Below are 24,439 nucleotides of genomic sequence, written 5' to 3'. Positions count from 1 at the left end.
TAAGCAACAGGAAAAGGGGTGCAGCTCTTCCCCCCACAAAATGTATCTAACTAAATCAAACAAGTGCATCCCCACCCAGTGACTATGCACCCACACTTATGCACATGTTCATTACAAAAACAGTATGGGAAAAACATAACTAATGTGTGGTGTAATTATAACAGATCATTCTCTACATACAACACATGTTCCCCCAGAATTCCCCTCAGTAGAAAGATATTGGGGGTACCTCTTCAAAATACAGGAAGGTGCTCGATGATATCGCTTGAACATTTTCAGATATTAACCGCTTCATGCCTGAAAATGCCAAAATCACACAAAAATAGAAACTATTATGATATTGCATGCATTATAGGATTAAATGCATCAAATGTATTGTCTATAATGACTATTAATAAAGGAGGTCATGTATTCTAAATGAATACTGCAGAGGTGTAGCCAGAAATCATCTTGTGGGTGGGCGGAGGCAAAAAAAATGGATGGGCAATGAAGCACAATTTATGCCCAAGTTATGGTAATAATATTACGTATTAGGGTCTTGAGCATCCTACCCTGAAACATGTACAGAACATTGTGCATGGGAAACCATGCACTTTACAGCTGCCTTTCTTGGAGCTACAAGGAGTTTCACTCTTGACGCCACACCGGATCATCTTCAGGATGTAGTCTGGAACAAGTTTGACATCTTCTAGTAGGTTGATTGTGATCAGTGCCCTGTTACTAGTGTCCTTTTTCCATCCAAATTCCTCTGGGTTCATTGCAGGTGGAAGATTGTTATTGAGATTTCATCACGTACGCTTGGAAGTGGGCCCTCTTTACATATTCAGTGAACTTTGTTGGAGGTATGGAAGCTAGATTTGGTGAAGACGTGTCCTTTCCTGTTCTTTTTTCCCCAGACAAGTAGCCTTGTGTGTGTCATGTCCATGCTCTCCGTTATGCCATAACAGGCTGAGATGAAGGCAGTGGCTTGGTCAAGGTCTTGCTGGAATGGTGCATGCGTCATACTATGGTTTGACGAAAAGGCTCTGTCATCAAAGCCCTGAAAGCTGGTTACGATCTATCAGCTGTTGGCAATGTGGAATGCACCATTCCAGCAAGACCTTGACCAAGCCACTGCCTTCATCTCAGCCTGTTATGGCATAACGGAGAGCATGGACATGACACACACAAGGCTACTTGTGTGGGGAAAAAAGAATGGGAAAGGACACGTCTTCACCAAATCTAACTGCTATACCTCCAACAAAGGAAGCGTTCACTGAAAATGTAAAGAGGGCCCACTTCCAAGCATATCTGTGGCAAAATCTCAATAACAATCTGCCACCTGCAATGAACCCAGAGGAATTTGGATGGAAAAAAGGACACCAGTAACAGGGCACTGATGTGGGTGCATACTCACTGGGTGGGATGCACTTGTTTGATTGTTAGATACATTTTGTGGGGGGAAGAGCTGCACCCCTTTTCCTGTTGCTCATGTTTTGTTGCCCATATCAATAAATGGACCAAGACAATGCAAACTTGTTTGTGTGTCGCAACTAACTCCTGCTACAAAAGTTGTTTTACAGGCATGGCTTGAAAGGGTTGATATTAGCATTTCCCATCACCCCTTGTATGAAAAAACATTAGAGAATGTAAATTGGATGCATTTAATTTATATATTCAGAATGGAATATCATAAATCTCTATTTTTGTGTGATTTTGGCATTTTCGGGTATGAAGGGGTTAATATCTGAAAATGCTCAAGGGATATCAAGAGCAGCCTCTTGTATTTTGAAGAGGTACCCCCAAGCTACAAGAAACAGCAAAGAAAAAAAATAAGGTTCACCTATAAATCGGGCTATGGCTCCCGGACTATAACTAGAAAAGTACCAAAAAGATCCCGCACACTGTCTAAATTGCAATTCATATGTATTGTAACCTTTCGCTAGAAGGTCTAGTACCTAAACATTACAATACATCTGAATTGCAAATTATACAGTGTGACAGTTAGTGACAGTGTATTAGACAGTGTCTAGCTTGTCACACTGTTAGACTTGCAATTCATATCTATCGTAACGTTTTGGTAGTCTACTAGACCTTCATCAGACAAATGGTCTAGTGAAGGTCCAGTACCGAAATGTTACAATACATCTTCTAGTGAAGGTCCAGTACCGAAATGTTACAATAAATCTTCTAGTGAAGGTCCAGTGCCGAAATGTTACAATACATCTTCTAGTGAAGGTCCAGTGCCGAAATGTTGCAAATCTGAATTTCGTGATTGCATGCGCAGGATCTTTTTGTTACTTTTGATTCCTTCATCCCTCTCATACGCACCTGCCTTTTGAAACCAGATGTGCGAAGTACTGTCTGTACCGTTCCTGAAATACTGACAGTGTGAGAAGTGTGGTGCAGGTGGACCTGCTCGCTATCTGCACCTCTCCATTAAACCACAAACACAGAGGCTGTGAAGGAGGCAATGATAATAGACTTTAATCTTTTTTCAAAGCACTTGTTTACATTATTTAAATGTTACATTTCTTCACAGTTTAACCCAGATTACTTCTTAATCAACAGCAAAGTTTAGAAAAAAACATCTCCCTCTATGTACACTCATTCACATCTGACACTGTTCAAGCAAAGATATTAATTACAGTTGTTTTGAAATGTACATATACACATATGCTACAATGGCCAAGTAGACACGGTTATTACACATTTCTTTACAATGTTTAACAAGCACACACCAGAAGCATTGTTTTTTTTCAGAAGAGAGTGTTCAGTCTTTATACACTAAATAAGATTGGTCTAGCAGTCATACTTGAAATGAACACTAGGGTAACATCTACTGTATATAGGTGCAGTCATACAATGTGACATGATAGGACTGTGTAAACACAGAGACATGAAAACATGACAAATCAAAACAACCGGACGCCACACAGGAAGAAGAACCATGACCTTCTAGGACCCCCTCCTAACCCGACAGAATGCACACATGAACCAATCTTAGAACAAGCACTGGTTTGATGTCAACCGAGGGCAGTACTTGTGTACCTCAAATTAGGATTTTGGTCCAAAACAACCCAATGTCTGACTATTCCTCCATCTACGATCAAAAGCTGGACAACAGCGACAGACACTGACAGGCAGGTCGAAGGTCACATGTCAAAATAAAGGCAAGCATAAAGTAAAGAGTTTTAGACGGGCATATGGTAGGGCATATGGTAAGACGGTAATGCCTAGGCTCCATAAACATGGTCATGTTTGCCTCAGTGGATGAATAGGCTCAACAGATAGAGAGCTCATCTTAATATAGCAGGAGCAAACCCAGTCTAGTGTAGGATCTCTTCAACAGACTGAAAACCCACAAACCCTATATGATACTCTCCGAGAGCTACAAAACAGTTAAATAGGTATAAAAACTTGCCGGTTTGAATCAAATATACATTATTTTTCTTTCTTTCTTTCTTCCTTTCTTACATCTATATGGAAAAATACCATGTGCATTATGTACAAGCAAAGAAAATAAAAATCAGCACTTTGGTGTCGGTTTGTCAACCCAGTGGATATAGAACCCCCTCGACCAAACACTGGTAAAAACAGATAAATGAAGACAAGAGTGTGTGTGTTTGCGCATCACAGTGACTCATTCAGATGACTACCATCACTCAGAGACAAAGACATAAACAAAGATGTTGGTCCACCAATCAGAATATTACGATTTTTCACTGCAGCCGTGTCACACAGAGACTGGCGCGCAGTCCCAGATTAACCCACATCTCAATCTGGACTAGGAAAGCACTATCGGTGACCATTGTCTGGTGCAAAGTGGCGTTGGCTCTTCAGCACGCCAGTGATACTCACTAACTCTGGGCCTGTGGCGCCGTAGGGGCGCCGGAAAACGAACGCTCGGACGTTGGGGCCTTCAGCGGTGACACGGTGTTGTCGTGAGGAGCCAAACTAGATGCCCTAGAAGTGCCGGCTTGTCTCGCTCAGCGGAAAGGGTATGTAAACCGAGATATGTGCCTGTGTTTTATACGGAAGCTGGGAACAGAGAACCTACCGTATAGAATCCAGGACCTTGATCATAGAACCTTTCATTTAGAACCAAAAGCCTAGAACCAAGGGCTTAGAACATCAAACCTAAAACCTAGAGCCTAGAACCTAGCCAGTCACATTTGGTCGTTACAAACAAAGCAGGTTCAAACATGTCCATATGTCTTTGGTCATTCTGAGGACTAGTTCTTCCAGACTTGTCAATGTGAAGTGCATGGCTGCTCTGGCCTTCGACAGACAACTACATACAGGTCTATGGTGATGAGCAGTATGCGTGGTGAGGTATGGAGTCTGGTTCAGTCTCAGGTGGGGGGAGGCAGAGCGAAGCCCACAGGCGTGCTATTTAGGGCCGGCTGGGGTCGGCTGGTCGGGGCTGGGGCCGGGGCTGGTCAGGGCTGGGGTGGGTCAGTGCTGGGGCTGGCCAGGTCAGAGCAGGGCAGGGCAGGGCAGAGCAGGTCTGGGCAGGACTGTTCTGGTCTGATCTGGGCATCTTGTCTGGCTTCTCTCTCTTACCCCTAGGGGGAGCTCTACAGTGAACAAACAAGGACCGGCCATGAGTGAGGGGGGTACTTTTATTCTGGAAAGTTCAGCGCTGCCACCTCCGGCTTCATCTTGAAGTACTGTCCGAAGCGAAGGACTGCATATCTGAAAAAAGGATGTGAAAATAAAATCAGAGAGACGTCAGACCGACACAGAACATCACCGCAAAGTACTCAAGGTGACAGCTATAGTATGCATTAGACATGGCTTACGTCAACAGTATCATAATGAAAAGGGACAGTGCAATCCAGTACAGCACTGCTGATGATGCTGCTTACCCCAGGAAGTCAAAGTCAATGGTGGAGAACTTGGCCTGAATCAGCGCCCAGAGACCCCAGAAGAAATGAGATGCCTGGGGAGAGGGAGGGAGAGGGAGAGAGAGAGATGATTAGTGTTCAATCTCCATAAATATTCCAGTCATTTAACACAAAGTGAAAAGTTACCTATACGCACATTGATTTTACGTTAGAACCTGCACACCGAGTTATTATTCAGACTTCTTCATTATCAAAGACAGGCTCGACAGCGTTTCGATCCATCGCGGATCTTCGTCGGGTTGATTTAAAAACACCTGTTTTTTAGCGCAAAGAACACATTTGACAGCTAGGCTAGGGTCCTTCTTCTCTGAGGTGATTTCCAGAGGGACTCGTGTGCTGTGATCACGGTGTGCTGTGCTGTGTGTTCCAGCAGGTTGCTAGGCTACCCCTGGTTCAGGTTACGGAAGCCAGGACTAGGTTTCTGTTTGTTTAGCCTGCGTCTCCGGGGCTGTTACAGCCAACAATAACAATAGCAGACCTCCAGGAGAGAGGCGGCTTTGTCCTTGTGTTGTCTAGCTTTCACAGGTGCCCCAGTTACCATCTGACCTGCTTTACTTTCCTTCAATGTGAGGACAAGGTCACCTTTCACATGCCATCAGGGAGCAGATTGATATGGCTCAATGGATGGAGTCTGTGTATCTACTATAACTATGAAAAGACAGCAACGCATGTGACCAGGACCTGGCTACTGTATAATACAGTTCTTTTATCAAGGGTCTCTGGTGAATTCAAACTGCCTTCTGAAGAGTGTGAATACATCCTGGCCCTTTTATCCACTAATAGGTAGAAGTAAACAAACGACCTGCAAATGCATTTCTCCAGTGCCGTTTTGTGTCAAGGTCCGACATACGTGTTGTTGTGTTTAGTTGTGGACCCACTGCCATCCGGAGAGTTGTTGTAGTACAAGAATGTGTATGTGTGTCTGTGTGCGTGCGTGTTTTCTGTGTGCGTTTCTGTGTGTCGATGACAAAAGTCGGTAGGCTGGACTTGGCAGACCACACCACAGTCTTCCCACGCTCAAGGCTAACCTGGCTACCGGCAGCAAACTGAAACAATTCACTAAGCGCCATTGACACACAGAAACACACACAGAAAACACACACACACACAATTGTGTAATTAGTTTCCTGCAGTGTTTAATATAGTCCTCTGAGGAGCGTAGCGGAACGTCAGAGGTCACGCACTGATCTCTGGGTAACTTCAAAGCCAGCCGGGCGTTTTATCGTCTCTGTGTGAGGAGCTTCAAAAGGAAGCCGGCCTCTCCCGCGTAGCTCGGAGCTCATCAGAAACCTTGCCAGACGACAATGGAGTGATAGACTGAAGGATGACTTCCAAAGGACGACTATCTTCATAGAGGCAAATACAGATATGCAATAGTGTGTAGTTGTGTGTTGTAATCAAGGCTCCGAACCGGTTCAAGGAACGATAACGAACCGAAACCGAAAACAAACGGTATTTTACGAGGAACAGAAACAGGAACGAAAACGAAATGGTCTTTAATTGTTCCAGAACAGAAACCGGTTAATAACGTTATTTTTTCGTTCTTTGTAGTAGGCCTACATTTTCAAATTATGTACTTATCGTTTATAAATTATTGGATAATCATTAACAAATGTATATTCATGGTTTGTTCATGATGAACAAATTATCTACTAATAGCTTACAAATGATTTATAAAGTTAAACTATTTAATAATCATTTTCAAATATATACAAATGCTTAATTCATGATTAGTATACTATCTACTATTAGCTTATAAATGTGTTATAACACATGGTTATTATAAAGTGTTACCAGGGCTTTTTATCGGCCTACTGATCAGGAGATAGGTCTATTCATTTGTTTCACTTCAAGACTTTCTCAGTATTGGAGTATTAGTTTCCTCAAAATCTATAGATGCCATTCATCTTACACATCATCTGTATGGGGTAGATATGGTTTGAGATTCCCCAAGATTCCCAACGTGTGTGATCCATGATGTGTGTGTGTATGTGTTTGTGTGTGATCTATACAGTAGTCCATGGTGTGTGTGTGTGTGTGTGTGTGTGAGAGAGACTCACCAGTGCGAACTTGTTGACCTGTACGTAGAGCACCTCCACCTCCCTGTCGCTGGCCAGGCTGCCCTGGCCCTTGTGTTGGTTATAGGCCTCCAGGTACGAGCGCAGCCACTGCAGCTGGAAGCTGCGCTCAGGGTAGTGGCTGTAGTCCACCTCGTTCAGACCTACACACACACACACACACACACCAGACGTACACACATGGACACACACACATGCACACACACGCAGATGCACACACATGGACACACACGCACACACACGCAGACGCACACACATGGACACACACACATGCACACACACACGGACACACACACACATATGCAGACGCACACAGACACACACACACAGGTTAAAACACAGCAGTGGGGTAAGAAGCTGCTGAAAACAGATACTTGAGTGAAGTACAGATTATTCCAAAAGCTACATGAGTACAGTAACAAAGCAACCGGTAGTACCAGACAAACATCCTTCACATTTCACTCCCACCTTGACAGACTCACCTGCAAACTCATTGAAGTGGTTCCCAATGTCGTAGGCTTGGTAATTGTACCCTGCGTACTCGTAGTCTATGAACTTAACGTTGCCTGGAAGAAGATGAAGGCTTGTTTAGACACGGACAGAGAGTGGGGACATGAGAATGATGATGCTGTGTTTGACCCCACAGATAAACCCCCTCTCTCTCTCTCTCTCTCTCCCTCTCATCTAGGTGAGCTTCATTTCTTTCTCTCTCTCTCTCTCTCTCTCTTTCGTCTAGGTGAGCTTCCCTCTCTATCTGACTGACAGCCTTCGAGGGGCCCTGCAGGTGAAGAGGAGTAAGAGTTTGCATTTTGAGAACGGCGAGTTGCAGGTGAAGACCTTTTGAGGTGAGAGGAGGAAAGCGGAGTGGGCAAGAGACCATGACGTACACAGAGAAGCACACGTTGCAAACACAGAACATAACCATGCAGCTAAACGCTACGACGGAGAAAGTTGACAACCCACATCTCCGTAACGGACTCTTTTATCAGGGGGCTCTGCCCCCGTTTTACTATCCCAAGATGCTTTGTGTGCACCCATAATGCAATGTAAAACGACTGGATCGGCCTGACGCCAACAGAGAGGGTTCTCAACTTTTTCCGGGAAATGCCTCAATTAGCAGCACAAACACACTAGCTCGTTCCACACTGTTGTATCAGAGCGCAACGCAAGAGATGGAGCTGCCCGTTTCATGCAGACGTCTGGAAGAGTGGTTCGTGGTTCATGCACTGTAATAAAGACGTTGTGGTGAAAAGATGGAAGAGATCGGTCAAGGGGACAAGCAGAGGAGTAATGCTGTGTTCACACCGGGTGCGGCGAGAAAATTTGCGCCGCCCAGTTCGCCCCAATCTCGCCGCGGGATCCAATGGTTCACCGCGCGAATCCACCGCAGAAAGTAAAAAATTTTGCAAATGTCGGCGCGCGGCGAATCCTGGCGGCCGAGCCGCCGGGTTCGCCTGATTCGCGTGAATTGTATTGACTTCCTATGTAAACTCGAAGCGTGGCCGGACAAATTTGCGCCAGGTGTGAACACAGCATAAGACCCTGAAAAAAGATAGGGTGGACAAATACCGCCCTCTAGAAAAGGAAGTGAGCGCTGCAACCGGCTACTGTGACCACTGCTGGACTATGGGTCATTCTCTGTTAATGCAAGGAGAGGTGGACGTCTCAAAATACAAAGCCTTACCCCCTCCATGTCATACCCAGAGCTGTGAAAGGTATCTCGCTGTCCCGACACTGACCAGGAAGCACCTAGCCCTACAGCGCTCTCTGTTCAAATGGAGTGGATGTTGAAGTACTCGTTTGAGCTATTCTGCATGTCAAATTCAAATTCAGTCTAGCTTGCATTGTTGTCGGGTCTGGTTTTCAATACAGTGTGTGTGAGTGTGTGTGTGTGTGTGTGTGTGTGTGTGTGTGTGTGTGTGTGTTGTTGAGTTAATCTGTGCTTGTTCTGGGGTTGTCTGACAGTGCTGGACTACAGAGGAAGACACGTGAGGTGGTTACCAGACGCGGTGCGGTCCTAGCCGGACACAACAGAACACCTCCAGTCACTGCCTATAGCCCTGTGCAGCAGACGAAAAGATTTGGGCAAACTCACATCTGTCACACACACGCACGCACGCACACACACACACATACACACAACCTCATGTCATGCAGGCTGCTGCCAGCCGCTCTTTCCTCTCCGTGGCCTTGTGTGCATACACACTTCCCCTTCTCACAACACTCCCCTCTAATGCTCCGCTCTCATTGGCCCACGCGGGACCCAATGGCAAGACCCCCCCGCCCCCTCCCACACACTGTACGTATGCAAATGATAAAACGCTTCCTGGTTTAGAGAAAACCACGGGTTGGGCCTCAAGGGCTTGTTTCTATTCTTCTCTCTCTCACTCGCTCTCTCTCTCACTCGCTCTCTCTCTCGCTCACTCGCTCTCTCGCTCTCTCTCTCTCTCGCTCTCTCTCTCTCTTTTGTGCTCTCACGCAAAAAGAAAAAAAATGTGTGAAGACAGACAGACCTTCACACCGTTTCTCTCTCAGTAACTGACACACAGTCGCTGAACTCCTAGGAGCAAATCCAGAGCGAAGGGGGAAGTTGGAATAAAATGTGAAAGAACAAGTTCACACCTCGGCCGGCCAGAGTGTGCTGGGGGGTTGTGGGGGGGGCATATTTCTGTGACTGCGGAAGGAACAGGCCGCGGGCTACATTCCACCTCGACTAACAGGCCTGCGGGACGACCGTTCACGAGCAGCTGCGCTGTGGCGCTTCCAGGCGCTTCTACGATGGATTGGACATGTGACCCGCCGACGGGCGTGGTTCGCTCTCAAAGCGAGGCGCGGGAGCTCGGTCCGGGCCGCCAGTCGGAGCTGGATGCACGCACGTGCTCCCTAGACTCCCCCCCCCCCCGTATGGCGGGGGTTCTGAACGCTTTTAGGGCGTGGCACACTCTGACACTGAGCCGCTGGGGCGGGGGGCACGGGGGGGGGGGGGCAGCCGCCGTTGCCGTCACTGCTGCGGTCACTCCTAGGAGAGAAAAGCTGGAGCTGTGAGATAGCTCCCCCCCCCCCCCCTCCCACCACACACTCCTCCCTCCATCACCCCTCCACTCCCGCCCCCCCACCACCAAAACTCCTCCCTCTATCACCCACACTCCTCCCTCCATCACCCAAACTCCTCCCTCCATCACCCAAACTCCTCCCTCCATCACCCAAACTCCTCCCTCCATCACCCAAACTCCTCCCCCATCACCCAAACCCCTCCCCCATCACCCAAACCCCTCCCCCCCCATCACCCAAACCCCTCCCCCCCATCACCCAAACTCCTCCCCCCCATCACCCAAACTCCTCCCTCCATCACCCAAACTCCTCCCCCCATCCCTCCTCATCCCTTTTCACAGGTGCCCCCCCCCTCCCTCCCGTGCCTCCCCCCCCCTCCCTCCCGTGCCTCCCCCGCCCCTCTCCCCGAGGACAGTCACACCCAACACTCTCACCATGCCAGTATAAAAACCAAGCCTGTCCGGTTCTGTTTTCATCCTCTTTTGATTCACTGGGGCCGTTAGTGCAGAAAAGGCATTCACAACATAACAAAAAAAACATCAACATTCCCAAAAGCACCACACAAAAAAAAGAAGAAAAAAAAAGATGATATTAGTGAAACTCAAAACTGGCCACTCTGCGTGGGGTGACCGACCCGTCACTATCTGGGTCGGGTCGGGTACCGAGACCGGTTCGGGTCGAGATGGGGGGGATGTTAGATACAATGCATGGTGCTGTTCACTCAGAACTACAGACAGGCCCGTACATTAGGAGGTAGGGGGAGGAGCTGTATAAATGCAGAAGGCGGGTCCTACCTGAGCCTCCACCAGTGCCGTGGCAGAGCAGCGTGGTTCTGTACAGTGCGTGCTACTACAGTGGGCGGGGGTGTGTGTGTGTTTGGGCGGAGGAACTCACCTCCCTGAAGGTTGTAGATGATGTTCTTACACAGGAGGTCGTTGTGGCAGAGCACCACCGGAGAGCCCAGCACAGACAGGCTCTGCTGCAGCCACACCATCTCCTCACGCAGACACCTGGGGCTGGGCACCTCCACGCTCAGCCTGGGGGAGGGGGGGAGGGAGATGAGGGGGGAGAGAGGGCGGGCGGGTGGGGGGGGGGGGGGGGGGGAAGAGAGTGAGATGAAGAGGGAGAGGGGAGAGAGAGGGGGTCGGGGGGGAGAGGGGAGAGAGAGGGGGTGGGGGGGAGAGGGGAGAGAGAGGGGGTGGGGGGGGGGGGAGAGAGAGGGGGTGGGGGGGGAGAGGGGAGGGTTCGGGGGGGAGAGGGGAGAGAGAGGGGGTGGGGGGGGGAGACAGAGAGAGAGAGAGCGAAGAGGTCAGGGGTTGACGAGAGAGAGCCCGAGGGTATACTATACCGTATAGGGTAAAAGCATGTTTGCAGGATGGATATAGGCAAGGAGAGAGAGAACTTTATCTTCTTTTTTTTAAGTGAAGAGGTTACATAACAGACATTGTGCAATATATGGTACCACCTACACATGGCCAAGTACATCCTAAACTGAGAGCCTACGGGGTTGTCAGTGTTGTGCAATCAATTAAAATGGCCTTCACATGACTCGCGACTCATGAGATACTTTCCGTGACTAAGTAGCATCAGTGAAAGATGCCCTAGATGATGTCAGACAGGTGTACTTGTTCTAGAGTAACTCTATCCCTGGGCACGCTACAGGCATGCTGATGCTCAGGCTTTCCTGGTTTACCTGGTCTACTGACTGACCGACTGACCGGTTGACTGACAATGAATGAATAACAGAATTACTGGCTGACTGAATGAATGACTGGCTGACTGACTGGTTGATTGACTGACTGGTTGACTGACTGACACTGACTGACTGGCTGGCGGACTGGCTGGCGGACTGGCTGGCGGACTGGCTGACTGACTGGCTGGCTGATTGACTGACTGACCGGCTGACTGACCGGCTGACTGACCGGCTGACTGACCGGCTGACTGACTGACTGACTGGCTGGCTGGGGGGCATGCACGTACAGCCCTTGGAGAGGTTACATAATCTGGACAGAAACACCTGGAGTGCTTACATAAACGTTGGAATGTTCCTCAAATATTCGCTCAGGGATTTGACACACAACGTAAAATGTGTACACTGTAGTTAAAGCACAGCCAAACCCCACGTACTGCATGGTAGTCGTTACTTAGAAGAGCCTAGATCTAGGAACTCGTTGAGAGAGGAAAGGGAAGAATTTTTACAGATCCCTTTTCTGGCCCCTGGGTGATACTTTTTTTTTTTTTTTTTGCTTCCCTCTGGAATATGTAGGGGTGGGTCGTATGCCCACCTCCCTTGTTCACTGTAAAGCGCATTATGTTGCCTCTGTGTATGAAATGCGCTATACAAATAAAGCTTTGATTGATTGATTGATTGATTGGTTGATTGATTGATACAGGGAGGGGATATGCCCTATGGGGCCCCCTGGCTCGGACAGGGCTTACTTTATGCACTGACGGAGGACTGGACAGCTGGCCTCACCTCATGTTCTGTTTAGGGTCCTCGAAGTACTTGGGCACCAGGGCAAAGTACTTGCCCATCTTCAGCCAGTGGTCGGACTGGGGCACCCAGCCGTTGTGGGCGTGGATGGCGTGGTACTTCGCCATCTGCCTGGCGATGAGCCTGTAGGGCGGCAGTAGAGAGACAACGTGAGAACTCAAATTGTTTTTCGCAGTTGAAACGCACAAAAGTAACGTTTCTGACGAGGTAACTGTACTTTGAGTAAAGAAATCGGGTTCTTACAACACTGGAATATAGTAGTAATAGCATCGTTCGAACGATCTCGGTGTTACTAGAACAGAACTGTGGTGCCAATGACAGCTGGATGACATACTGGATTCAACTGGATCAATCTGGATGATTGTTGTAGCGTACCATGACAACGTCGGCTGAACTGTGGCGTGCCATGTTGTTGTTATTGTTGTTGTTACCTGAACATGGGCAGGCTGCGGATGTCCTCTGGCTCCAGCGCTGTGCCCTGGAGGAACTCGTAGCACAGGCCGTTGTTGAAGGTGCAGTAGAGTTGCGGGGCGCAGCGGTGGGCCTGCAGAACCCGGAAGCTCTTCACCTCGTTCTCCCGGTCCACAAACAGCTCTGTCTTGTTGCCGTAGATACGGACCAGCACCACGTCCTGCATGACTCCGCCCACATAGCAGCCCAGAAGCTTATTGGTGATCCCGTCTGTGAAGAACTGGGGAGAGAGGGAGAGAAAACAATTAAAACCATTCCAGCCTACCACCTAGAACAGACAGCATTTCCAATCAGGCGACCACCCAGAACGAACATTTCCGGACGCTCAGGTCCATCTCTTCTGCTTAGTTTGATACTCAGCATCTGAGGAGTTTATTTTCTAAATAAGGCTTTTAAGCATCAGTCTGCACATCAACCCATCACCATTCAACAGCCTCGTCATTCACATCCTCCATAGTTGGGCTTGTGGTGTTTTGACTGTCACAAATTTCTGACCAGTGCTGGGGTCAGGTAGAGGACAAAGAGATAAGCGTGGATGTGGCTCTATAGATGAGCGATTGTCTGAGGGGGTTTAGAAAGAATTGTTTCCCCTAAAAGAGAGCGGGAACATTTCAGGAGGGCTGGTATTTCCAACCATAATCACATACGCTATCAGGGATTGACCAAGGGCGAAAGGAACGCTTGGAATTTTATTTTGCAGGAGCAAAGTATGGCTGGCATGTGCTGAGTCCTCACTTTCAGATCATTGATGAATAGGCATACAACAGGGGTAGGAGGGGTGGACCCCCCTTCCCTAAGCTGTGTTTACCTAGAGTAACTACGCCCCCAAAATGTGATGTCAGGGGAACCACTCCTCCCAATTTGTTTTGGTTTAGAGGGGGTAAGACAGCCAGGCTTCGCCAGACCCAATTTGCGAGAATCAGAATGTGAGCTCACGTGATCAGGATGGCCCAGGCCAAGGGAAAGGTGCTATGAATATCTTTCATAGGCTAAGTTGTACCGCCCCCCCTTACACAAGATGTGTTTCCATGACAAACATATCCGTTTGTTTATACTGATCAACCTGCAGGGTGGGTTTGAAACCTTTCTCACATGATTTGGAGGTGGTCATAGGACTGATGTAAACACGTTTAGTCTGTGTCATGTTTTCTTTCTATGTCATGCTATTTATCTCAACTGTGTAGGGTTAATTCATTTGTGAATCTCAGTGCCATTTCTACAGTCTATTAAAGATCAGGACCGTTTAGAGCAATATAAAAGCCCATTCTAAAAACTTCTCAGAAAGGCACTCGTAAAACTCATTGCTGGGACTAGCTACCACTTATTCCTGGGGAAATGGTTATTGTAGCGTTTCAGCTTTTTTTTATATAAATAAAAATCTTGCACGTGACGGGCCCTATTCGTGGTCATATTAATGCGGCGCTAGCACTAGCTTGCTGGGTTATCTGCGATCATTGATCAATATCCTGCTTGTTATAAATGCATTGGCTAACTGCCCCGTCCAAAGAACAACTTGAACTGGAAGTTGTAGTTGGAGGTTGCAATCTCCCAATGATCAAGATAAAGCCTTGACTTGGCGCACGAATGACAGCTACGTCAAGAGGCCTGTTCCGCCGCCTCAACTCATTCATTTTCCGGCTCCCACCGTCTACCAGCAAGCGAGGAGTTGACGCAGCTAAGTTACTATTTAAAAAGCCGCATCGCATCACCAGTGTCAAAATTATGTAACCCGTGCACGGTAAGCATAAAGCTAGCTACGACATATCAGTATCATTACGATCAATGTACGAGAATGCATGAAGCAAATAAAGAAATAACGTAATACCTTTATTTTGACCTCAGACGGTTTCCAATTCGGTCTCAGCTCCTTGATGAGTCTCAGTGCGCCAGATCTGTAATCACTCTCGTCTAATGTGACATTTATTTTGGGGACAGAAGGAGCCGCGTCGGGTACATGAATGTAGTTGGCCATAATGCGAGGATCCAGTTATTCGCCAAAGTGATCACTGTAACAGCTGCAAATGCGTATGTATGAAAGATCTTGTCTGGGTACTGGCTTAAAAAGTCTACTCGATATGCGGCAACGCCTCTCAGAAAATCCCACCCAGAATCCCAAAAGAACCGAATCGCAATGCATTCTGGTAAATGGGGTGATTTAAAAACGTTCCTCGTTTTTTTACCTCGGACTGCCCGGCGGTACACTATTCCTCCACGGGTACAACAACAGGAGGGAGCCTTGTCGGTTTTATCCATGGATGTATTGGTTTTATCTGGCCATGAGACGCATCGTTGCCATGTTCGACAAAACGAAGTCAAAACGATTCTCTCCCTTTGACGAATGTTGCCGATATAAATCGGACGGACATGCTATTTAGATTTTAGTTGTCGATTTAAAATAGCATGTAGTGTGAAATCCACTATGTGTGCGACGTTTTAGTAAAAAAAAAAGACTTAATTCACACACTGTTAATGGTAAATTTGGTAAAGCCGAATAACAAATGACACAATAGCCTACCAACTCGTCTTGTCAAATTCGAGAGCAATTAAGCACATCATCAACTAGTTGCAAATTGGTTGGTTACTATACTACGAAATCATCATTTCAGAGTAAAAGAAACTCGCTCATGCTAGAGACTGATTGAAATCAAGACCGCTAAACCTTTACTTTGAAAATCTGCTGAAGTTCATGACACCGGAAACGCTTTAGCTACTTGCGTGTTGTTTTTATTTTTTTGGGGTAGGTAGCGTTGCTGAAGTCACGTTGCTGGGCTAGTTAGTTGCAATATTGTAGCTATTAGCACGCCCTAGGCTGGGAGTGAAACCCTTTTCCTTCACTAAAACATAATTTGGCTAATTTTAGCCCTCCTAATTTTGACTATCTACAACACATTTCCACGGCCGTTTGTTTCAACTAGTTTTAGCCCCCCAGCCAATATAGATAGAACTGCACCGGTAACGTTGGCTCCCTAGTCTAGTTAGCTAACTTTAGGCCAAGACAAGTTTCGCTAACTTTAGCTTATCAAAGCCAAGGCACGTTTCGTTTAGACAACGTTACTCATTTTTGATAAGGGTATTCAAATTACATTTCCTCGTGCAACAAAGCCTGGGGAAGCATGTCTATGAGGCAAACCCCACTCACCTGCTCAGGCCACACCAGACCGGTAGTGGATCTTGCCTTCAGTGGAATAACCCCTTATGGTTATTTTCTCATCAGTGCCTGCAAAGGTAAGGAGATTCTCTCAAATTTGACCCTGGAGCTGATTTAAACATTATCACGTCTAATGTGAACAAGAGGGTGACACTTATGACATCCCATGAAATGTGACAAATCATTGATATGTTCATGGTCATGTTGTAGGGGTTAACTAGCTATGTGTTGGTTCATTCATAGGCAACCATTCACCTTAATTATTTTTGATTGTCGTTGTTTTTATGATTGTATTATATTCTGAGTGGTTTTATGTATTGAATTTATTTTTAATGTCTTTCCCACCTCAATGGATTTCCGAGTTTTAAAATAAAGGTTTGAATGAATGAATGAACTTTGTGACTTTGCTGATCTAACTAGTCTCTCTCACCCGGCTGTAGATGGTAAGCCCATGTTGCGCCAGGGAGACACGGGGGACTGGGTCGGAACGTTCCTGGGTCACAAGGGTGCAGTCTGGGGTGCCACTCTGAACACAGACGCAACCAAGGCTGCCACGGCTGCTGCAGACTTCACAGCGTGAGTAATGGGACAGTCACAGGACGTCCCACCGAAACTCCCCAAAGAGCTGCATAGCATTTCCAATCCAATCCAACTTTATTTATAGAGCTCATTTAAAACAACAAGAGTTGACCAAAGTGCTTTCCATTTCAATCAATACAAAAAACACAGTAGACAACACAATAGAAGCATAATGAAAGATAATAAAGAGCTACTGTGATACTTAGTATTAAAATGCCAGGGAAAACAAATGTGTTTTTAGGCGGGACTTAAACACTGGAAGCGTAGGGGCCAGCCTAATGTGGAGGGGCAGCTCGTGCCAGAGTTTGGGGGCAACGACGGCAAAGGCTCGGTCCCTCCTGTCCTTAAGCCTAGATTTAGGGACGACGAGGAGCGACTGGTCAGCCGACCTGAGAGACCGTAGTGGGATGTACAGATGTAGGGTGTCAGAGAGATAGGGTAGGGCCAGACCATTCAAGGCTTTATAAGCAAACAATAAAATATCTGCTGTCCTTGGTAGAGTAGGAATCGCAATCACCTACCGTTATATCTCATCTCCGTTCTTTTGTGAAGATCTGAAGGGATGGACGGGTGGCAGTTAAAGCATACCTTATGTTTTCAGTGCATTGGGAATTGGGTTGATTGTGAGCAAGGCCATTCTTTGTCTGACTGTATAATTTTATCCTTCAGAAAGGTGTGGGATGCAGTGACTGGAGAAGATGTTCTCACGTTGGCACACAAGCACATAGTCAAGTCTGTCAACTTTACTCAGGTATTTTAGAGCCCAATGGGCAATATGCACAACTCCAGTACTTCCTGAAATTAGACATGCTTCTCTATTTCCTGTCTTACACTATTGGATGAAATTATTATTCAGGTGTGCCTGATCATTGTGCTGCAGTCAGGCACACCTGATTAATCACTTCATCCAATAGGACAGGAAATAGAGAAGCATGTCTAATTTCAGCAAATACTGGAGTTGTGCATATAGCCTTTTGAACATATAGCCTTTTGAACATATAGCCTTTTGAACTCTTGTGGCTATGAATGGATCTGCTGGGACCATGGATATGTTAAAGAATAGGTTCACTATTTTGGTAATGGGTCCATGCGCTGGGTGAGCAGCTGTTATTGGAATGAATGGGCCGTATTATTTGAATGCCTCATCCACTCTTTAAACGATATGTAGGTTCACTTTAGGACGTGTTCTTTAATACCCAGTCTGTCTTACATGAACCTGATCGCCTCAGTATTTGGCTAGCTACAGTTGTTCTGCAGGGGCCCACTGTAAAACGTCCAGAGTACATTATAGAGAGGTCATTGTGATCATTGAGCTCTACAATGTACTGTGAAAGTTTACAGTGTGGAAAGTATGAGGTAGTGCGGTCACAAAATCTGTTTCAAATGGAACATTTGTTTCAACATTCGGTTTTGGATTGCAATCAATTTCACAGGAGAGCATATTGCGACCTGAGGCAAGCTCTTGAGATTATTACACCCTGTGCTTCCCATCTTGGAAAAGCACATTTAGCCGAGTACAGTACGTGCCTGCAGAACAACTGTAGCTAGCCAAATACTGAGGCGATCAGGGAAATGATGGTCTCTACATGTCAGGTTCATGTAAGGCAGACTGGGTCTTAAAAGATAGGTCCTGAAATGAACTTTTCCTCCTTTAAAGAATGCATGAGTCATTCAAAGGCCCATTCATTCTAATAAAAGCTGCTCACCCAGCACATTATCTGAGCAGTAGTGTTTTCTTTGCCCCGCCTATCCCTCATAGACATACATGGGAAAAGAAACAACTGGGAAACTCTGGCGGTGGCTTCTAAAGAAAAATGATTAAAAACTTTATCATTCAAAGTCGTTTTTGACTGGTGGTAACCAGAAAATGTTTTGTTTCTTTCTTTGGCCATTTAATTCCCCATGTATGTCTATGGGGAGATTTTGGGCCCAGTGACCTCAAGTGACTTGCAATATCAAGCTTGGCCACTATGCTAATATTGCTGTTCCTCTGGGCTTGTCTGGGACAGATGACTCACCATCTCTCTCTTTAAAAAAAAAAAAAAACTGACTCTTACCTTTTCTCACCTTTGCTGTTCTCTCTCTATCTCTCCTTAACAGGATAGCAATTTTCTGCTGACCGGGGGTAATGACAAGCTGCTGCGCATCTTCGACCTCAGCAGACCCCAAGCAGGTCCGTCTCCACGCAGTCATGCCAGTCAGTAGCTGTGTTCGAAATCGTTCCCTCACTCCCTATTCCCTATATGGGGTTCACCATGTAGTGAACTACCTAGGGAACGGAAAAAATGTAGGGTACATGCACTGTTCCCTGGAAATCAAGGTGAATTGTGGGTAATAAATAGTGGACTATATAGGGAACGAAAATTCTGTGGAGAATTCGGACACTACAAACAAAATCGCTGACGCACTATATAGTGAATAGGGAGCGATTTTGAACACAGCTAGTGTTTTTGGCGTCAACTTTGTCTTAAGCCGGGCTCAGACTACATGATTTTTGGGCCGATTTATCCCCGATTCACCCCTCCCGACAATCGGAGGAGAAATCTGGTCTGGAACGTTGGTCTGGGTCAATGATCAGCCCAGATTATCTTGTAATGTGAGGGGTTTACAGATCCAATTTTATACCTCCCGATCGGCTCGCAGACCCATCGGGGCGGCCCCGATAATATCAAACATGTTTGATATTTAAGATTATTACGTCACTACTTTACAAGTGAGACGGTGAGACCAGTGGTTCGTTGCTCCCTCGGGCACGATAAGATCCTGTAGTGTGTGCTGAGCCGTTATTTTCATCTTGCTGTGTGTGCTTGTTTGAGATGCGCAAGAAGAATATCGGTTAAGATTCTCCTTATGTGCGTGATGTAACCCGATTTCGAAATTGGTTAGGATTTTAAATATCCTGTAGTGTGAGCCCGGCATTACTTTACTACACAACTTGTTCTTATTCACCCCAGAGCCTCAGGAGTTCTCCGGCCACACCTCTGCCATAAAGAAAGCCCTATGGTGTAACAACGACAAGCAGATCCTCTCAGCTGCCGATGATAAAACCGTACGGTCAGTACTGTGCCCCAAGGTTTTTCCTGCATAGATGATTTTTTGGCGCCCCCCCCCCCCCCCCCCCCCCAAAGACATTTTAGCCAGAGCCAAAGGAATATCACCAGTGCCAAAATGCTAAAAATTTTGAATAAAAATAGCAATTCAAATTCTTTCCAAATGTGTTTGATAGCTTGTTTCAAGTGCAGCCCATCCCCTCTTTCTTGCATTGTCCATGGTTTGGACCACTTGTAGTCGAGATAATAAATGGACAGGTTATCAGTATCTTAAACATTTTGGCTTCATATCCATTTTGTGTCATGTCATCTCATTGGGAGATTTCTCGCGATTGTGAAAAGTGAGCTCAGTCAGACAGCGAAGAATATTTAAAAATGTGTGCGCCTCACCCCCCAAAGACCCATTCTGAGCCAGGAAAAACTCTGTGCCCTCTACGAGTGGACCTGATCACAACTAAACATCTGCACCAGAGATCTGTGCAGAGGTGCAGACGTGTGTGTATGTGTGTGTGAGCCCCTTCACCCTCTCGTTCTAGTTTTGAAGGGGCTTAACGTGATGACTGCACAGCCTATCACCCACAGAGAACGTAGAAGAATTTGCATGATCATTTCCCTTGGCAATGTGGCCTGTACTTACTATGAATACAGTATGTCACTAGAGGTATTGTCATTATAATGATCATCTAAAAGTGTGTGTGTGCGCGCGCGCGTGTGTGTGCGTGTGTGTGCGTGCGTGTGTTTAGCTTGTGGGACAGGAATTCCACGGAGGCTGTGAAGACGCTGTCCTTTGATAGGGCAGTCAGCAGCATGGAGTACCTCCCTGAGGGAGAAGTCCTGGTCATCACCTACGGAAAGACCATAGCTTTCTACAATGCCCTCAGGTACTGCAAATCTGCAAACTTTATTTGTATAGCACATTTCATACACAGAGGCAACACAATGCGCATTACAGAGCGCAATGGGAGGGTGGGCATAGGTCCCACTCCTACATATTCCAGAGGGAAGCAAAAAAAACAGTTTCACACGGGGGCCAGAAAGGTGAGCTGTAAAAATTCGTCCCTGACCTCTCTCAACGAGACGATCGAGCAAGCTCCTGGAAAATGTTTGTCTATTGGCTAAGAACATAAACAGAGCAGTAATATGGGCTAAATACTTCATAAGAGAGACATGACTAACAGGAGAGTGCACAAATAGTTACAGAGAAGTTGCCTACATGGTAGGCCATCATGTGTTAGCTATCCCTGTAGTGTCTAATATGATGTTAAAGTGAATCGTGTGTGTGCGCCATGCGTGCGTATGTGAGTGAATTGACCCCGAGTTGTGCTCCCTGCTAGCCTTGAGCTGATCAAGACAGTGGACGCTCCTGCCTCCATCCACTCTGCATCTCTCCACCCCGACAAGGACTTCTTTGTTGCCGGTGGAGATGACTTCAAGCTCTATAAATATGACTACAGTACCATGGAGGAGTTGGGTAAGAGGGGAGTCTGTCTCCGGATGTCCTAGGCTTGTCTTGTGCTGTCAGATTATTAAGGCTAGTCCTTGATTACTTTGGGATTGTGGTTTAGTCAATGACGAGGCCCAGTGTGTGTATGGGAAACTGGACCGCTATACTTTCAACCTCGGTCTCTCTCTCCACCCACCGTAGAATCCTATAAGGGTCATTTTGGACCAATCCACTGTGTGCGCTTCAGTCCTGACGGGGAGCTGTATGCCAGTGGCTCTGAGGATGGTACGCTCCGGCTGTGGCAGACGGCAGTGGGGAAAACCTACGGCCTATGGAAATGTATACTTCCTGGTGAGTCTTGATTGGGCACCCAATGTACTGTACGTTACACACGCACAGTAGGGCTAGGGTTGGGCATCGAGAACCTGTTCCAAATCGGAATCGATTCCAAAATTCCCATTCTAAAGGAATCGCTTAGAAAAATAAATGTTGATTCTGCTTATTGATTCCTAAACAAATTTCACTCGCGCGCTAGTTTCAGTGTCCGTGTGGCGGTTTTCGTGTGCGCCTTTTGCCTAAACACCTTCGCCTGCATGGTGTACAGATCGAGTGTACTGCTCCCTCTCCTGAGCCAACAGCCAGCACCTCGTCACAATCAAAGTGAAAATTAAATAACGTTTCATTCTCAAGAGCAAGACGGCAAACAAGTTACACTTGACCAAATTGCTAAACTGTGTGTCAAATAGTACTTGCCAGCCTAATGTTACTGCTGCTAAGCCAGTGACCCCACATTGTGATGCTACATTCATCTTAGCAAAGGGAAATTATGTCAGTGGAGAAAGTTGAGAAGTGCCACAGAAAAGTCAGTTTATTGGTGGAAAGGCTGCATCCCTGCTCAGATGTTGAAGCACTGACGTTTAGGTAAGCAAACATAGGAATAGAGCTAAATTAGCTAAGCTAGCTATCTTAGCTAAGATAGCTAAACTAAGATAGATACCTACCCATCCACCACCCTTACCTACAGTAACCAGGGTGTGAGTTTTATTTGGTTTGGTTGCAATTAGTTGTGCACCAATTAAGTGCACCAAGCACCACACAGACGTTCCTGCTTCTGTCTCGTCAACACTCACATGGGCTGCAGGCAGCTCCCTAAACTGTAAATGAGCTGGTTTTGACTGGTGTGGTCATTTCAGGTTACGTACTGTAGAGTGAATGAAAAAAGAATGGATTTATTAATGGATAACATAAACCAAATTAAACTGTATGCAATGATTTACAGGTTCAATTGTATTTAGTCAATTGTGAATATGAATATGATTTGTGTAAAGTTTTATAAAAATAAAAAAAATTCTTATGTGAAATAAGAATGTGACCTGTTTTCTATGTGATCTATAGTTTCATCCAAATTATGATTTAATTCCATGCACTGCCATTAGGTACATCATTCAAATTTATCATAATCATCTTTATTGTGGGCCTAGTAGGTAATCATCCAAATTATTAACCCTATTAAAAAACTAATTTATGTATCCGACCAATGTGCTCTGCACTTCTCCACATTGCAAAATGTAGCCTATTAAGGTCTTGATCTCAAAAAGCAACAAGAACAACATCCGATTAAAAAAGATTAAAACAACAATATATATTTTCATTTTGTAAGAATAATACTAGCCTACTGATTTTTTTCTTTGACTGACTTTGTTCATCTGTGCTTCTGTCATGTCGGCTGTTAAAATAAATTGGGGCATAACGACATAAATCATGTCTTGATATAAACCATATAATTTAGGAAACACTTGTAGTCTATTTTATTAGTGTTATATATATTTTTTGTAACAATAAGCTTTGCGATTGCTTGACCTATACCATCTGCTGGACTGTTCCTTGTGCGTTCTATCTCTGGATTGGCATGTGGATTGGCATTTGTAAAGGCAAAACATGGGAATGTCATGGCATGTAGCTCATGTATGAACAGTGAAAATCACTATGGCCCTGGGTGTGATATCACAGTAATGTTCAGAGAACTAGCTGTGTAACCCCCCCACCACCACCAAATAATTATGAATTTATCATTTTACAAATGTTGATGGGTCTAAAATGAATGTTGTTTATCTGTGTCTGAGGTTTGGTTCCCACTTCTGACAAGGCTCATGAGGCAATAGTATTATGACGTTGGTACCACTATCCTGCGCTATCTCTGTAGTTGTAATGAACCTTGTCATTTTTTTATGACCCGTCTACACAATGTTCTATCACACGATGTGATTCACACCTTTTCCTGCCATTTGTTCCAACAGAGGAGCTGGCATCAGAAAACTCTGACACCCTGTACTGCATGCCCCCTGAGATAAATGCCTGAGCCTAGAAGAGGAGGAGACAGGAGAGGAAGAGGAGACAGGAGGAGAGGAGAGGAAGGAACAATGTAAGAGCAGGGTATTCCGGTCTTTCCACACCGTGCCCCAGCAAGGACCCCGGTACCTGTCCTGTACCCCCTCGTCTCCAACGGGGGACTGATGGGGAGCTGAACTCTTACCTGAGGGGGGTTCAGACGGACCAACAACACACACACAATATGGGCTCCAGAGGAAAGTAGTAGACCTGTGAGAATTGATCTCATCGCTGCCTGCTTTCTCTCTGATCAACCCTGATCTACTTTATCTTTGTCTGTCCGTTTGACATTGCTGTGACACATGAGCTACTTATGTTTCAAATTGGGGGGTCAATTTGGCCCTGTGCTGTTCTCTTTTTTTCTCAACAGGGGAATACACAATGGTTAGGGTGGGAAACGGGAATTATTTCTCAGAAAAACTTTTTTCTTGAAGAAACATCCAGGTTTTCTGTAAGAATGGTATTTTTCTAGTTGTGTACAATTATTTGTAAAATATCTTCTGTAATAACACACGAGGACAGTTACTTTGCTTAGTTTTTATGTCTTTTTCTTCTAATTTACAATGCTACAGATGTTATGAGTTTTGAAATAAAGATATGACACATCGTTTATTTTATTTACATCAAAACCAAAGAAAGTTTGTGGCAAATGTTTGTGTGATTAGCATTTTATTAATTCTTTAGCATATTATCGCATATGAACATACTGCAGAAGAACTATAATTGAGCACTATCTTGCTATATTTTTGTAATATTTTTTATTTTCCCTAAAATCGTGGTACTTTTTGACTGCGCGTCTGATAAGCGCTAAATATTTACGTGCTGTCCCACCAATGGTAAAGTTCGT

At 45.8% G+C, this 24,439-nt stretch overlaps 2 protein-coding genes across 2 annotated transcripts; one reads left to right on the top strand and one right to left on the bottom strand.

The window, feature by feature from the left end:
* Positions 1 to 2,470: 2,470 nt before the first annotated feature.
* Positions 2,471 to 15,337, bottom strand: etnk1 (ethanolamine kinase 1). Its single transcript, XM_084448079.1, has 8 exons — positions 14,809 to 15,337; positions 12,944 to 13,203; positions 12,495 to 12,635; positions 10,913 to 11,055; positions 7,450 to 7,533; positions 6,950 to 7,110; positions 4,851 to 4,924; positions 2,471 to 4,677 (listed from the first exon to the last, which is right to left on the bottom strand). Exons 1-8 carry the CDS (start codon positions 14,953 to 14,955, stop codon positions 4,605 to 4,607), a joined length of 1,083 nt encoding a protein of 360 aa, XP_084304205.1. The 5' UTR covers positions 14,956 to 15,337; the 3' UTR covers positions 2,471 to 4,604.
* Positions 15,338 to 15,671: 334 nt separating this feature from the next.
* On the top strand, positions 15,672 to 24,158 carry strap (serine/threonine kinase receptor associated protein). The gene is made up of 9 exons (XM_084447567.1): positions 15,672 to 16,208; positions 16,572 to 16,707; positions 17,380 to 17,461; positions 18,811 to 18,883; positions 19,665 to 19,764; positions 20,504 to 20,641; positions 21,095 to 21,231; positions 21,406 to 21,555; positions 23,502 to 24,158. The coding sequence occupies exons 1-9, from the start codon at positions 16,097 to 16,099 to the stop codon at positions 23,561 to 23,563; spliced, it is 990 nt and encodes a 329-aa protein (XP_084303693.1). The 5' UTR covers positions 15,672 to 16,096; the 3' UTR covers positions 23,564 to 24,158.
* Positions 24,159 to 24,439: the final 281 nt, after the last annotated feature.

The sequence above is a fragment of the Borostomias antarcticus genome (assembly GCF_949987555.1).
Source record: "Borostomias antarcticus genome assembly, chromosome: 13".
Lineage (NCBI taxonomy): Eukaryota > Metazoa > Chordata > Actinopteri > Stomiiformes > Stomiidae > Borostomias > Borostomias antarcticus.
Note: the sequence above shows the minus strand (reverse complement) of the source record. Positions and strands in the feature narration are given on the sequence as shown.